Consider the following 15,240-nt stretch of genomic DNA (forward strand, 5'->3'; position numbering starts at 1 on the left):
CCATAAAGTCAGCAATAAAATTCCAATAAGGAAGGGCGTCAGGCAAGGAGACACGATCTCGCCAATGCTGTTCACCGCATGTTTACAGGAGGTATTTCGAGGCCTGAATTGGGAACAGTTGGGAATAAGAATAAATGGAGAATACCTAAATAATCTGCGATTTGCTGATGACATTGCCTTGCTGAGTCACTCAGGAGGTGAACTGCAAATCATGATCATGATCAAGAGCAGATCGATGGGTCTAAAAATTAACATGCAGAAAACCAAGGTAATGTTCAACAGCCTAGCAAGGGAACAACAGTTTACAATTGGCAGCGAGAGCCTAGAAATAGTGACGGAATACGTCTACTTAGGGCAGGTAGTGACAGCTGATCCGGATTATGAGAGGGAGATAACTAGAAGGATAAGAATGGGGCATATGGCAAATTCTCGCAGATCATGAGTGGCAGTTTACCAATTTCCCTCAAGAGGAAAGTGTACAACAGCATAATCTTACCGGTACTCACCTACGGGGAAGAAACGTGAAGGCTAACGAAAAGAGTTCAGCTTAAGTTAAGGACAACGCAGCGAGCCATGGAAAGAAAAATGATAGGTGTAACGTTAAGAGATCGGAAGCGGGCAGAGTGGGTGAGGGAACAAACACGGGTTAATGACATCCTAATCGAAATCAAGAGAAAGAAATGGGCTTGGGCAGGGCATGTAATGCGAAGGCAAGATAACCGCTGGTCCTTAAGGGTAACGGAGTGGATTCCAAGAGAAAGTAAGCGTAGCAGGGGGCGGCAGAAAGTTAGGTGGGCGGATGAGATTAAGAAGTTTGCAGGCAAAGGGTGGATGCAGCTGGCAAAGGATAGGGTTAATTGGAGAGACATGGGAGAGGCCTTTGCCCTGCAGTGGGTGTAGTAAGGCTGATGATGATGATGATGACGCACGTGCACAGTAGAAGCTAGGGATTTGTTTTCAGCCAGCATAGCTCAGGAGATGGCAGAGAAGAAGAGCCGTGCATGCGCGAAGTGGTCGTGTGAAAAAGTGGATTGCTCAGGTGAACAACCACGCTTTTGTCAACCTGCAGATGCCATGCTTGCACCGCCTTCCTGAACTACGAACTACGAGTCATCACTGGCCAACATCCCGTGTGTCCTGCGGCCTTGGTGCACGGCAACGACAACGAGATGACCTACCTGCCAGAACTAGCAGTCACGAAGAACGTCACAGCCCTTCTGATGAAAGAGTTTCATCTAAGAAAGATTTAGACTTTTCATCTACATTGGAGAGGTGCACTCAAAGCTTCGCACTGTGGAAAAGAAGTCTGCATTTATATATAAGAAAATCGGCAAAATTTTGGAACGGGCAACAGATCTCATAGAGATTTAGTAGAAGTGGAATTGAAGAAGAGATGAACGAGTTGAGGAACCGCATCCTCAACATGACTGCCCGTGCTGAAAGTAAACAACAGCCTGAGAACAGTGAACTGAATAGTCATGCTTAATAAACATTTGAAGTTCTTGCAGCTGGATAGTAATCAGCAACCTTTACGAAGCCTGGTGTGGAGTCATTTCATGTCCAACCTTTTGGTTTGGTTTGGTTTATAGGGGTTTAACGTCCCAAAGCAACTCAGGCTATGAGAGACGCCGTAGTGAAGGGCTCCGGAAATTTCGACCACCTGGGGTTCTTTAACGTGCACTGACATCGCACAGCACATGGGCCTCTAGAATTTCGCCTCCATCGAAATTCGACTGCCGCGGCCGGGATCGAACCCGCGTCCTTCGGGCCGGCAGCCGAGTGCCATAACAACTCAGCCACCGCGGCGGCTATGTCCAACCTTCTAAAAGAAGGTTCACACAGAAGCAAAGGCAGTCAAAAAAAGAAAGGTGACAAATTAACATGTTCATTTACTTCAAGGGGGGATGTGGCTTTTGGGAGAGTTTTTTTTTATTTGCTGGTGTATTTACATAAAAATTTTGTGCACATTATAAATAACGTGCACTTTGCATAGAGATAAGACCTTAGCCTTTAAGTCATACCTATGACTGTATGCATAGGCCAATTCACTGGAGCACACAGCAGGAACTGGGTCTCACTGCAGAGGACACTCACTTCCTTAAGGCCCTTCACAATGGAATAACATCTAAGGTGGACTAGGGTAGCTTCCTGGCAGTTTTCAATAACACTGCACATCAATTTTGGCAAGGGAGTTCATTGTTGCTGCCTCTGCTCAAGCTGTAAGCGGCTGGAGCGACACAAAGGTTCTAGGTGTCAGGTCATGGCTCCATTCTACAACATGGGAACAGGGGCAGCCACTGGTCTGACGGACTTCTGTCTTGATCTATGTGGATTATACTATTCTTCTTACAAAACAGTCTGGATGATTTTCAGAAGCTACTTGGCACATGTAGAGAGGTGATGAGCAATCTTTTCTTCTGGTATAATCATTGGAAATGTGCAGTGATGGTGCGGGAGCGTGGGGAAACCCCCTTTGACTGAGTAGCTTCTTTAGGGTAGGAGTATAGATACCTGACAAGTACAACAAAATATGTCAATATGTATTTCATCACAGCCTCAAGCTACTTCATTCACCAGCCAGCTTGGGTAGCATATAGAACTACCTTGTAAAAAGGCTCTATGGGATTTTATTAGATATGAAGAAGTGAGAGTTTAATCTTTTTGGTGAGCGAAATGGCAGCGAAGGCCCTCTATAAGAGACAATGATGAGTTAAGAGAACTAGGGTGGAAAGCTGGGCGAGTTGGATAGAATTTGTATGAGAAGAAACGTGCAACACGACAACACAAGAAGGAAGATGACATGAAATGAGCACTTGCACTTGCGTCGTCCTTTTTCTTGTGTTCTCGTGTTTTGTGCTTCTAAGATAAGTTACCAGAAGGCACGGCAGATCCAGATCCACACCATTTTTACGAGCACGTCAAATGATGTAACATGATGGGTAGGATGCATACGCAACCACACAGCCGCTCCATCTTCCCAGTACCAGCATGAATGCCTTGCAATCCACTGCTCCTAACAACCTGACAGAAGCCACGATACGGAGACAGGTACAACAGGGAAGAACAGCAGAATGGATGGAAACAACCAAAGGAAGTCTCTGTTGACAGTGCACGTGGCACAAAAACTAAGAATTACTACAGAGAAGCTCTTGAAAAGTTCTAAGGACAGCCACAATGCACGCAGTGATGCACTGCTCACAAGCTACACCAACAGGCTCCCGACGCAGTGCGCCTTTTGCAGATAAACAAAGGAAACAGTGCCACATATTATCACAGAATGCCAAAGTATCCAGCCTCTAGCCAAGACAGCCTCATTGCCGACAGCATTCAGATTTGTGGGAGGTGGCAGAAAGGATTAAGTGCTTGAGCTGTAGAGGTGACAAAGTGCCACCATGAGCACTGGTGGTGTTAAGTAGCATTACACCAGTCTTGACATAGCTTTGTAAGGTGTTTTAAAGGCTTGTAGCATTGGAACACACTGTTGCAATTGAGGAACATGCTACTTTTGTTGTTAATTGTCAGGACCTTTTAGTTTGTTTTTTTTTACATGTAGCTTTTGGGGTTGTTGGAACCCACTCCAAAGTGAGCTGGGCCCTAGAGGTTGCCCATAAACATGAACTTCCAGTGACCTGACACCACCATGAGAGCCCACACACATTATTTCAAGACGACCCTTAACCCCTAACACCTCACCCTCCTTGTCTTGATGACGATAAAGTTTTGCCACCACCACCAGGGTGCATCTCCACCACCATCAGCATCAAACTTTACCTGCCCATTAACACACACTCTGTGCTAGCTGAATAAAAAAATTTTAGGCCTGTTTTTCGTCATCTGGACTCGCCGCTTCAGCTACTGAATGTGTGCACAAGTTTTGCTAAGTGTTTGACGACATAACTACTTCACAAGAAGCACTGTCTTCAGCCCTGTAACCCAGTTTTTATTTCGATTCCCAGTTTTCTCTGATACTCATGGGTGGTACGCTTTTAGACTTCTGCAAGACCTCTATGTTGTGTACCTGGAGAGTTTAATAAACACTGAGAAGGATATACAAGTGCTTCATGAAATATGGCCATCATAAGTGGACAGTTCATAAGAAAGCTGCTGTTGAAATTGCATGCTCTGCCTCACAAACTGTATGCAGAACAACAAAAACTGCATGCATAAAAGCAACATGCCAGCTCATGGCAGCCCAAAGCACTGCTAGCCTTAGAAAAGCACCATCTTTAGTTCACATACCCATCAATGCCCTTTCTCCATCAGGCCCCTGAGGACAAATGTTAGGTTTAGGTACCTCAAGCCACACAGTAGGGGCGTAACTAGAAATAACACAGGTTTTGCCTGCTCACATTTTTCAACTGCGCACAGCAAGCCTACTTTTAAATGTACAGTCTTGGTCAAAAGTCTTAAGGCCACAGCATTCAGCTCCAGCGAAATGAATGTTCCTAGAATTATCCGTGCAGCTTATCATTTAAAACAAAAGTCAAACGGGAAACTTCTTTACAGCAAGAAGAAACCTTCTGCTAGCACTTCAAGGTCATTCGGTCTTTAATATTGCCGTAATGGCTCTGTTATGCGGCTGAAGCGAAAAGCCTTTGGCCTTAAGACTTTGGCAAGGACTCATTCAATGTTTTTAGATTAACTCCATATCTTGTGGCTTTTGTCCATATTCTTTCTTAATGGTGACACTGTCCAGAGTGACTCTGTGTTTTTGCAGCCACACATGCATATTGTTCATCTGCACTGACCCCATTTTTTGTTATCAGCAGAAGTGTTCTGAGTGCTGAACTGTTCTTGGTAGTGACACTGTTTAAACCTTGGACCACAAGGTTTAAACACCGTCATCATCCTGAAACAGAGCCAGACATGAGAATCAAAAGAGAAGGACTGAAGCCTCTACTATCAAAGAGCAGCAAGTAAATATCGCTTGGAGATATACACAATAATGATCTGACAAAAGCCCACACTTGCTGTCATTGTTCAGCATGCACAAAGGACTTTGCTGAGGATCACCGACCAAAGTTTCAACCACATATAGCCTCAAGGCAGAGGCGTTTGTAAAAAATCATTAAGACAGAACATTCTTATGCTTCAAAGCAACTGCAAAAGAGCTGGCCAACAGGGTTGTTTGGAGTGTGAAATGAGAAAACTAAGCAAAGAAAGAAATGCATCTGTCTAGTTCACCACAAGCAAAATGAAGTGCCACGAGAGGCAAGTACTGCTAGAATAGCACATTACTGCATACACGATGCTGCCTCTCAGGTGTTGCTCAGCTGTCTCAACTATGTACACACGTTTGGTGAAAGGGAGCTGATGTGCTAGGGAGTCAAAGGTAAGCTTAACGTCATTTGTTTCCAGAACACTGCAACTGCTGATGCAATTACGTTGTCCTTCACTACTTCTCAACTTTATTGCAAGCAAATTGCCCGGATACCAAAAAAAAAAGATATTTGAACAACAGTAAACGAACTGTTGCACCAACACTTGTAAAAGTCATTTCACCTGCACGTCTTAACAATAAGACATGTACTTCCAAACTTCTCCCATTTGCAAAAGTGGTATGCCACCCTTCCCATACTACAAGGTCACATCTCAATAAATGCGTTCAGACTGCTACATAGCATTACAGCCAATGAATGGCATGCTTCTGCGGGAAGGGGTGACATTTACTGATGACAACTGCACTGCATGAAGCTTCCTGGAATATGAAGGACAAACCACTGTCCTTGCAGCAACGCATGCTAAGAAGCCAATTGTTCCAAGCACAGAACAAAATGTAGAAAAGTTGCCCACTGCACTCTTTAAGTAGGCACATTTTCCAGGAAAGCATGGAAAGGGCTGTACTGGATTCTATTTCTAACTGGCATGAAACTGAATCTTTTCCTTCTGCCCTTTTGCCTTTTTCTACCATCACCATCACGAACAACAGCTGCATTAAATCTGCAGGAAAATATCTCACCCAGTAATGTCCTTTTTTTTTTTTGCTTCAGCTAAAGATAGCCCTACACCCTCACAAATACATCACTCCAACCAACTCTCTTCAGTCATTAAAGAAAATAATGCCAAGAAATTAAATATCCAGTTTTATCAATTGTTTGATCAACTAATACCAGAGGACACTCAAGATAAACTGAAGTTACCTGTATAAATAGACTACTGTGTTCTAATCCCAAAAGCACTATTTTCATTGAAAATGGAAGTTTTATAAGCTAGAAAAGGTTAAAAAAAAATTAAATACAGGTGTCATTACAACCGCCTGTTTTCGCAAACAGACTGCAGTGCATCAAGACAGTTTTTAGCATTCATTCCTGAGGCTACATTACACTGCTATTCACTTCCAAACAGTAATCATGGAGTCCTTTCCAGCCCTGATGTCACGAATTTGAATCAAGTAGTGGAAAAATTTGTAATATAATTTGGTCGGTAATAAATGCACCTTTTGCCACAGGACAAAGCTAAGCACACATGGAAAGAGCCATAGAATTGATTTTTACTGTGAACAAAAGTTAGATGAAGCTGTTCTCAGTGTCCCTTTAATCAGCCTTTTTTTCATGAACACTTACTTTACCATAGTAGGGCCAAAGTGCAAGGCCAATAGCAAGTATGAAGATTAACCTAACGTCTTTATTGGGGTTTTAACGTCCCAAAGCTACTCAGGCTATCAGGGATGCCGCAGCGAAGGGCTATGGAAATTTCGACCACCTGGGGTTCTTTAACGTGCACTGACATCCCACAGCACACGGGCCTCTAGAATTTCCCCTCCATCGAAATGCGACCGCCAGAGCCGGGATCAAACCTGCGTCTTTCGGATTAGCAGCCGATAACCTAGCATGCTCCTAGTAAGTTTTACAAGCAATGCAAAAACCCTGCAATCTTTCCATTTCACTCTCTCGCCTTCAGCCACCATCAAGCAAGCAAACAAGCAAGCAAGAGGAGCATGCACAGGATACCTGCACTGTCGTAGACAGTAAACGGCACATTCAACTAACAAGAAGTCACAAAAAATGAACAGACAATAAAAAATAAATTAAATTACTAGTTCCAATGCCATATGGCATGATTCCTATAAGGCCTGATATTAAATCTGAGCATGTTCAAGCCAGTTTGCTTAGATTGTTTTTTGCACTGCCAACATTCATGTTTTGATAAATTTACTAACATATACTTGGCACGACAGCATTTGATGACATGCCTCCTGGATATGCAAAGAAATGGATCCCACTAACATTCAAATCTTTCATGAGGGATTCACACAGAATTAGAACTCAACAACCTAAATCCCATTCCAAATAAATCTAACCAGCACAAGTAGCACACACGTGTGTACCGTGTAACAGGGGCTCAGGTCAGCGCTTAGGTGGCAGGGAAACCACGGCGGCGAAACAGTCTCTGGTCTGTCAGTGTCAGCAGGCTCTCGCTCTGAGCGATGGCAGTGTGGCTAGACTAATGCCCGTCTTCTTCTTCACAAGAGAAACAGCAGTCACCACTGCAGTAAATAGCCTGCTACCGACGAAGACAGTAAATGCCATTGATGAAACACAGGTGCATGTGCCACTTAACAGTTATCATTAAGACGTGCAAGAACACAAGAACCGGACTCTGTATTGCTGAAACTAACCCCAATAACAACGAAAAAGGGGTGATCCCAAGGCCGCTGGCAAATAGCAAGAGATTATTACGCGATAGCATATACAGCTTGTTCAGTCGAAAAGCCGTCAGCGTAGTAGTAGTCAGCACCACGTGTCGGAAATGATCGGGGGCTGCTTAAAAAAATCATATCACGGTAATTTGTGATTCTAGTGATTCACTGATGTGTGATAGGCAATGACAAGTTAATGAGATCATTGTAATTAATTTAAAAAATGAAGAAAAAAATTGGGGGAGAAAGGGGGTTTCAAAGGTGTCAAAATTCTCAGAATGAAAAGCCAATGCTTGATGATTCTAATTAAGAAAAAATATTGTGTAATTAATCAATTAACTGAAACAACTGAGAAAAAATGAAAAATGCGTTCACAGGTGTCAAACTGCTCAGAATGGAAAGCCAAACCCACCACGCTACCGCGTGGGTTACACTTAAGCTCTGCCCTTAAGGCGGAGCTTAAGTGTCCTCTCCAATTTTGAACACTGCCTTGAAATATTACAATATCATACTTAAATATTATAACTTCCCTCTGTACAGTGACAGTTTTTTGCACCTGCAGTGGTCATGTAATATATGCACACTAACACTTCAAACAATTTAGTAAATGCTTACCATCAAGAAACAAAACGCATACCTCTATTCTTTACTATATTTTCTGGTCAATAAGCCGCACCACAGTAATAGTCGCATCCCTTCAGAAAATGTGCTTTTCCCTGAACATTTTGTAGAAGTCATACCTTTGTGTAAGATGCACTCCTTACATGGCTGGCACAATAAAACCAAGCTGATAAACCTGCACATGAGTATAATGCCATCACCAAATACGTGCAAGCAGAATACATCTGCCAGTTGCCTGTTTCAACATAATAGTCACCCAAAAAATAACAGCTGCTGTCGCTTCCCATTGCTGATCAGTAGTTGTAACGATACAAAAAGACAAGCTTACCGCGAACAAGAAAAAGCCTCCCATAAGGACGATAGAAAAGTGCAATGTAAACTGCACAGTTATGGTGAGCAATCTACACTCGAACTATGCTGAGGGCACTTCTTTGCACAGCAAATTGTGTGCAGTTTTTAGTAAAAGCAGTTCAAATGAACACTGAACGCTAACGGTTCCGCCTACTCAAATCAGCACTGTCTAATTCATACCCTGGAGGACACTTAAATTGGATGAGATTATGAAATTCTTACACTTCAGGAGTGCTATCGTTTTCTGTTGCTCTGTGACCCATATGAACAATGGGCAGAATGCGCCTTGAAGATTTTTCCCCCATGCATTCAATGATGGTTTCTTGGTGGATGTGCTGCGGAGTAGATAGGCAGCATTTCATGATTTTCAAAGTTGACAGGATGATCATGAAACCTGATGCAAGAAAGCTGTGATAGAAGTTTAATTTAACATCGATGATTACTTCCATAATTTCACTCTAAGCCAAGGCTTCACACATCCAACACAAATTTTCTATAGGGTGAAGTTGGGCAGAGGTAGGAGGGTTGGTGGTGTGTGGCACTTCTGGAGGATGGTAGCTCCAGTTGCTGAAGCTTCACACAAAGAAAATTTTCTGTCTTCACCTAGATAATGCCAGCAATTTTGCCAAGTGCCACTCTTACTGCTGTCGCAGTGTGCACATACGATGCACCACTGTATGAGCTGCACAGACAGCAATTTGAGAAGACTGACTTATCCACCAGAAAATATGGTAACTGCCATGTCTAAAAGGGTGGCTATATAAACATTTTTTTCTCTCATATGCAGGAGATAAAGGGCCCAATCCACAGTGCTGCCTGGTACCCGCCGGTGGTACAATGTGAACAAGCTTTCCCCTAGCCTGGTGCTCGGCTTCTCTGGGGTCAAGCTGCCCTTGTGCCATTAAAATTCAGCATCACCACCAAGTAACATTATTTTAACATTGATCACTACATGTACAAATTAACTGTACGTCACAGCTCGTTCTCACCTCATTCAACTAGCTTGATAATTTCCAGTTTCACGGAAAAGCGGAGCTTCTGCTGTTTCGTGACTGCCATCGCGCGCACAGAGAGAGAACGAAACCCATGTGAGACTGCCGATGGCAGCATGACGCACCATACCTATGAACTGCGCAACAACACTGGCACAACACGGTAAAAATACATATTCTGGTCCATCCATATCATCTTTGGTCGGTGTGCGCTACGTAGCACCATAGCACCAATAGTATCCGCAGGTCCGTGCACGAAAGCTAACCTCTGGAGATGTGCTGAGGGAAAGCCAGCTTCTTGTGCCGACCTGAGTTGTCCGAAGTTCAATAGGATCTGTGAGGAAGCTAAACCCCGGAGATGTGTTGAGGGAAAGCCAGCTTCTTGAGTCACCCGGTGTTGCCTGAAGTTAGATATATTGGATGTGACGGTTAATTTTTGTATGATATAGCTTTACGTTTTCTATACATTCACACTGTAGTTTCATTATTCGATATAAAGGATAATTCAATCTAACTGAGTTTGACATAATCTGGTTTCATTTCGTTAATGGGGATTTAACGTCCCAAAGCGACTAGGGCTATAAGGTACGCCGTAGTGGAGGGCTCCAGAAATTTCGACCACTTGGGGTTCTTGCCTGCACTGACATCGCACAGTACACGGGCCTCTATAATTTCGCCTCCATCGAAATTCAACCGCAGCAGCCGGGATCGAACCCGTCTTTCGGGTCAGCAGCCGAGCACCATAAGTACTGACCAACCGCAGCGGCGATATAATCTGGTTCGACTGTACTGCAATACATAGGAGCTTATTGGTTTACGTTTTTTTTTTATGGCAGCTCCACCATACTTTTTGTACTGCAATACAAGGCAGGGGCTTAATTGTTTACATTCTTTTAGGCTGCCCCACCATACTTTTTTTACTGCAATACAAGCCCGTTGTGCCTTAGGCGGTGCGGGCTGGGAAACATTATTTTTCTTTTTTTTTCTCTGTCCACACTAATATATGTACTGCAATACATCGTATACAGGTGATGTCAAAAGTAAATGGAAGTCAACTTTACTGAAAAAAATTTATTCATCACCCTCATTTCATGCGTCCTGGAATAGTTATAAGCAGCCTAATTGTGATTTTCTGAATTAAACAACGCACCCATAAATCTCTAGACAATAAATACACTAAGGATTCAAAGAAATTAATTTTAATGCGAAAACATGATACGGCTCATTAACAACAAAACCAGCAAAGGTGTTGACCAGCAGCAGTGGCACCAAAAATCCCAGACGACGTCACCGTGGCTTCAAAAAAAAAAAAAATTTCTTCCGATGGTGCAGGGAATTGAACTCAGGACTTTCAGACAGCAGGGCAAGCAAGCATGCAACCCATAGGCAACAAAACTGCATTGCTTCTTGGCGAACAAAAGTGAACCTAGCATATGCGTTGCCTTATGACTGTATGCTACTGAGTAGGCGTCATAAGAAAAAGGAAATAAAAATTAAAATTCACAGGACGGTTACCACTGGTTAACGCGAGAATCGACGACAGCTGTTAATGCGCTTATACTTTACGATATGTTGTGGTAGAGGATATTAGAGAGACCTCACATCTGCATGGTTCTAAGGAGCCCTTTTTAGTTGCCCACAGAGACACTATTCTAGGTCTGCTCTCCAGACCGCTGATCTAGAAGTGCAGCGCTGCCAGTGATCCTCTCCTCAGGCGACGCATTTCGCAGCAGCTGCCACAGATGGATCATGCCACATTCCTCCGCTCTCGCCATACCCTTCTTCCTGCTTCCATGGTGACCACATTCCGGATGGTTACCATGGTAAGTCTTCCTACACACTCGCCATAGCCTCCTCCTCTCATCGCACCTTCCTCCTCCTTCTAGGGTAACTACCCTCCGGTTGGTTCCCATGGCAACCACATACCGTAGCACCATCTCATGATCTCGCCACTCCCTCCTCCGCCCACATTAACCACGTTCTAGGCAGTTACAATGGTAACCATTCTCTGGTTACCCCTTACTGCGCTCTTGCCATAAAGCCTCCTTCCATGGTAACCCTACTCGTCCTTTCAGGGTAACTATCCTCCAGGTGGTTTCCATGGCAACCAAAGATTGGTTGTCCCTTCTTATGCTTTCAGCATACCTTCCCCCTTCCAGGCTAACTATGGGCTTGGGGAGGTGCATGTACTGCGAAGGCAAGATACGCTGGTCTTTAAGGGTAACAGAGTGGATTCCAAGAGAAGGCAAGTGTAGCAGGAGGAAGCAAAAAGTTATGTGGGCGGATATAGAGGTGGCCGCAGCTGGCAAAGGACAGGATTAATTGGAGAGACAAGGGAGAGGCCTTTGCCTTGCAGTGGGCATAGTCAGGCTGATGATGATGACATACAGGTGTCTTGCAATCAAGCCACAGTGGCCGTCATGCTGGTGTATATGGAGCAGAATGGAAAAGACGTGCACATGTCAAATCTCCTTACTGCCACCTGCTCTGACCGGCATCACTGAAGCTCGGTGCTAAGCACCATCATCACACCGATCACTTCGCATGCATGCTAAAACTAAGAAGTGTTCTAGGAGCTAACTCATGATATGCATTCTCAGTTCACCTGCATAGTGTAACAGTGGCCCTAATGACTCTTGTGAGCAGTATGTGGCCTGTCAAAGAAGCATTTTCTACAAGAATTATATATTCACATGCCCAAGTAACACTGTGAAGTGTGAGGCCCGCTGTACCGGAGGGCTCAAGATTAGTTTTGATGACGATGGTGGTGAATGATTTCAAAGAGCGAGCTCCATGTGCACGAAAAAGAGGGCAACACAGTGAGGACTGCTGTCGTTCGCTCTGTTGCTGACAGGAAACGTCATGCAAGCGATGGTGACATACATGACATGCACCAGAGGAGATCTGCTTTCGTTTGAAGCCTGTGCACACCAGCTTAGTCAGCACTCTCGTAATCTGTCACCTGGATCTGTTTGTAAGTGAGCAAACTATGCAAGTGGCATTATGCACCGCAAGTGATTCTGCACTGACTGCTTGTAGCAGCACTGGATATTCAGCATCCATTATCGGCTCGACATGTATCTCGCCCTGCTGCACACCTGGCCGCAGTTCACTTCAAATGTTGTTAGCCCTTCGTTATCAACAAGCAGGTCATTCACTTTTTTAAAATTTTGTGGGTCTGCCTCACAGCCATGGGAAAAGCGCTATTTTCTTTATGGCGGCGGTGCAGTTGGTGATAACCAAGCCGGCACACTTGCTGAGGTGAAGATAGACCGCAAGGGAGGAACAATATGACAAACCGGAAAGAGCCAGCGAGGGGCTGATTGGCTAATTGCAGGGGGGACTGCCAGTCAATTAGTAAACTTTTTTGGGAAGACAGGTCTGAGTGACGAGGCAAGTGACACGAGTAAAATACTTTGAGCAACAGCACCACTCATTGCTTGCTGCTGTAGCTTGGGTCTTCTTGTGTCATTTCGTGTACATGGAGCTCAGCTTTAATGGTGTAAAGCAGTTTGACCAATGAATGCCATGGCTAATGTGTTTGGTCTGCATGAGGTGGAGATAAAGGCCTATTTTCCAATCATTTCATAAGAGAAAGGTTGCGTATCAGGCCAAGGAAAAGCATGTACCTGCTGGCACTTGGGATCAAACTCCACATCTCCTGCATATGAGGCAGATGGTCAAACAGCCACCACTGCGATACCAGAGTATTTCTACCTCCTGGAGTTCTCACATATGCGGAATTCTCAGCCTAAATTTAAACATACCCACCACATCCAGGATATAACCTGCAAAGTTGTGCACAGCAGCAAGATTTCTGCAGCCACTGAACCTCTGAAGCGGGTGTCGAACATGCTCAGCACACTTGCAGCACAAGGCGGTTTGCTATGCTATGGTAAAGCTCACATGCTGAGGGAGATGGCCAAGGACGTTCAAAAACAACACGCACTCCCTCACCTCAACAGCACATGGGCGAAGACACTAAGTGCTCTGCAGCACAGCACTACTGGCGGCACAACCACTTAGGGGCTTAGGCCCAACTCAAAGGGCGCCGTGTGGGGTGGCTCCATTGTGGCGCTCACGTCCGAAGCAGCCGGCGAGACGTCCTCGAAGCCCTGGCCGAACGGTGATGCGCCCAGCGGCTCCTCGGCGGGCGATGCCGAGCCGTCGTCGTGCCGCAGATCAGCCGGGCGTGTCCCGCGGCGACGCGACCCGGTCGGCAGGTCAGTGCGCATGGCCAGCATAGCGGCCTGCATCTTGACCAGCATGCTGTCGGGCACAGAAAAGCCTACGATCTCGTCGAGCATCAGACCCGGACTGCCTCGGTACTCATCCGTCTCGGCCAGCTCGCGGATGTCCTCGACGAGCAGCATGTAAGCCTTGCCGCCCGTGGCTGGCATCTGATTGTGCTCGTAGAGCCACTGCTTGTCCTCCTGGTCACCGGAGTACTTGAACACCTCCGGGTGTTTAATGTAAAGGCGGCCGCGCGTGGCACCTAGGCCCAGCGCCTTGTTCGCTTTCGCACCCATGATGAACTGCGAGCCCGGCTGCAGCCGGGCTGGGTCCCACTTGGGACCCTCACGCTTCACTGCATCAGCCTTCAGCTTGCACGGCGTCGACCGACCGGACAGGACTCCTCCCTGGTGAAGAGGCGGCCGGCCCTTCTTCTTTTTCACCATCTGCAAGCTCGCCTCCGAGTCGGAGTCCGAGTTGTCGCGTCGCCTACGGCCCGCCGCCGACTGCTTGCTCAAGAACCTACCCAGTTTCAAGTCTGATGGGCTGTTTCGGCCCGAGTCAATGTTGCAATCTGAAGTCGGGCTGTTGCCGCGAGTGTAGCTGCCGTGGTACATCTTCTTGGCTTCTTCGAGGATTTGTCGACACACGGCTTGGATGTGCTGCTCAGATATCGAGTGCTCGCCGTTGTTGATGCGCACGTTCTCCAAGCCTGGTTTAAAGAACTTCTCCAAGTATCGTTGTAGTATTTCGTCTATTTCGCGGTTGATACTCTTTTGCAAGTTCTGGCGTAACACATCTAATGATTTCGCAGAACTTGTAATACATCCCAACTTTGCACGACTAATGGCCACAGACTGTGATCGGCACGATGGACGATATGCCATGGTGGACGGCAAGCAGGAAAGATTATATGGACGCATGTTAAATGTGTTCAACCACGGTACCATGGTCGAGTTGTCGCTTGAAAACACTTCACAAGAGCCACGGAACAACATAGCTGACTTGCGGTCACTTCCGTCCCCAGTTATCCTGCTACGATCAGAGTCTGATGTGTCGTCGCCTTTGTCTGACGGAGAATATATTCGTATCTCTGGTATAGTAGAAGCCATAGCAAGAAGACCAGCATAAAACAAAAATCGGAGTCAGGCAGATTACGCCCGCTCCCACCGACCGACTAGCCATATGATGACTGTGATTGGCTTGACCAGCGCCGTGCTTGACTTATAAAACGAAAAGAGCAAAACAAAATTAACATGCTTTTTATTTATTCTCACTAAATAGTTTAGCCTTTTTGGGCGTTTTCAAACTTAATTTTGCTAACAAGAAATATAGTATGATTAAACATTAAATGGTAAAGTAGCCGTAGTTACGGAAACATTTTATTTTGGTTATTCTCAATTT

At 45.3% G+C, this 15,240-nt stretch overlaps 1 protein-coding gene across 1 annotated transcript; it reads right to left on the reverse strand.

Annotated features, from left to right (window-relative positions):
- Positions 1–13,486: 13,486 nt before the first annotated feature.
- On the reverse strand, positions 13,487–15,081 carry LOC144113136 (deoxynucleotidyltransferase terminal-interacting protein 1). Its single transcript, XM_077646050.1, has one exon. The coding sequence runs from the start codon at positions 14,946–14,948 to the stop codon at positions 13,626–13,628; it is 1,323 nt and encodes a 440-aa protein (XP_077502176.1). The 5' UTR covers positions 14,949–15,081; the 3' UTR covers positions 13,487–13,625.
- Positions 15,082–15,240: the final 159 nt, after the last annotated feature.

This window comes from Amblyomma americanum, chromosome 1 (genome assembly GCF_052857255.1).
Source record: "Amblyomma americanum isolate KBUSLIRL-KWMA chromosome 1, ASM5285725v1, whole genome shotgun sequence".
Lineage (NCBI taxonomy): Eukaryota > Metazoa > Arthropoda > Arachnida > Ixodida > Ixodidae > Amblyomma > Amblyomma americanum.

Coding starts and splice junctions, on each gene's coding strand:
- LOC144113136 (XM_077646050.1), bottom strand. CDS start 14,948: ATGGCTTCTACTATACCAGAGATACGAATATATTCTCCGTCAGACAAA.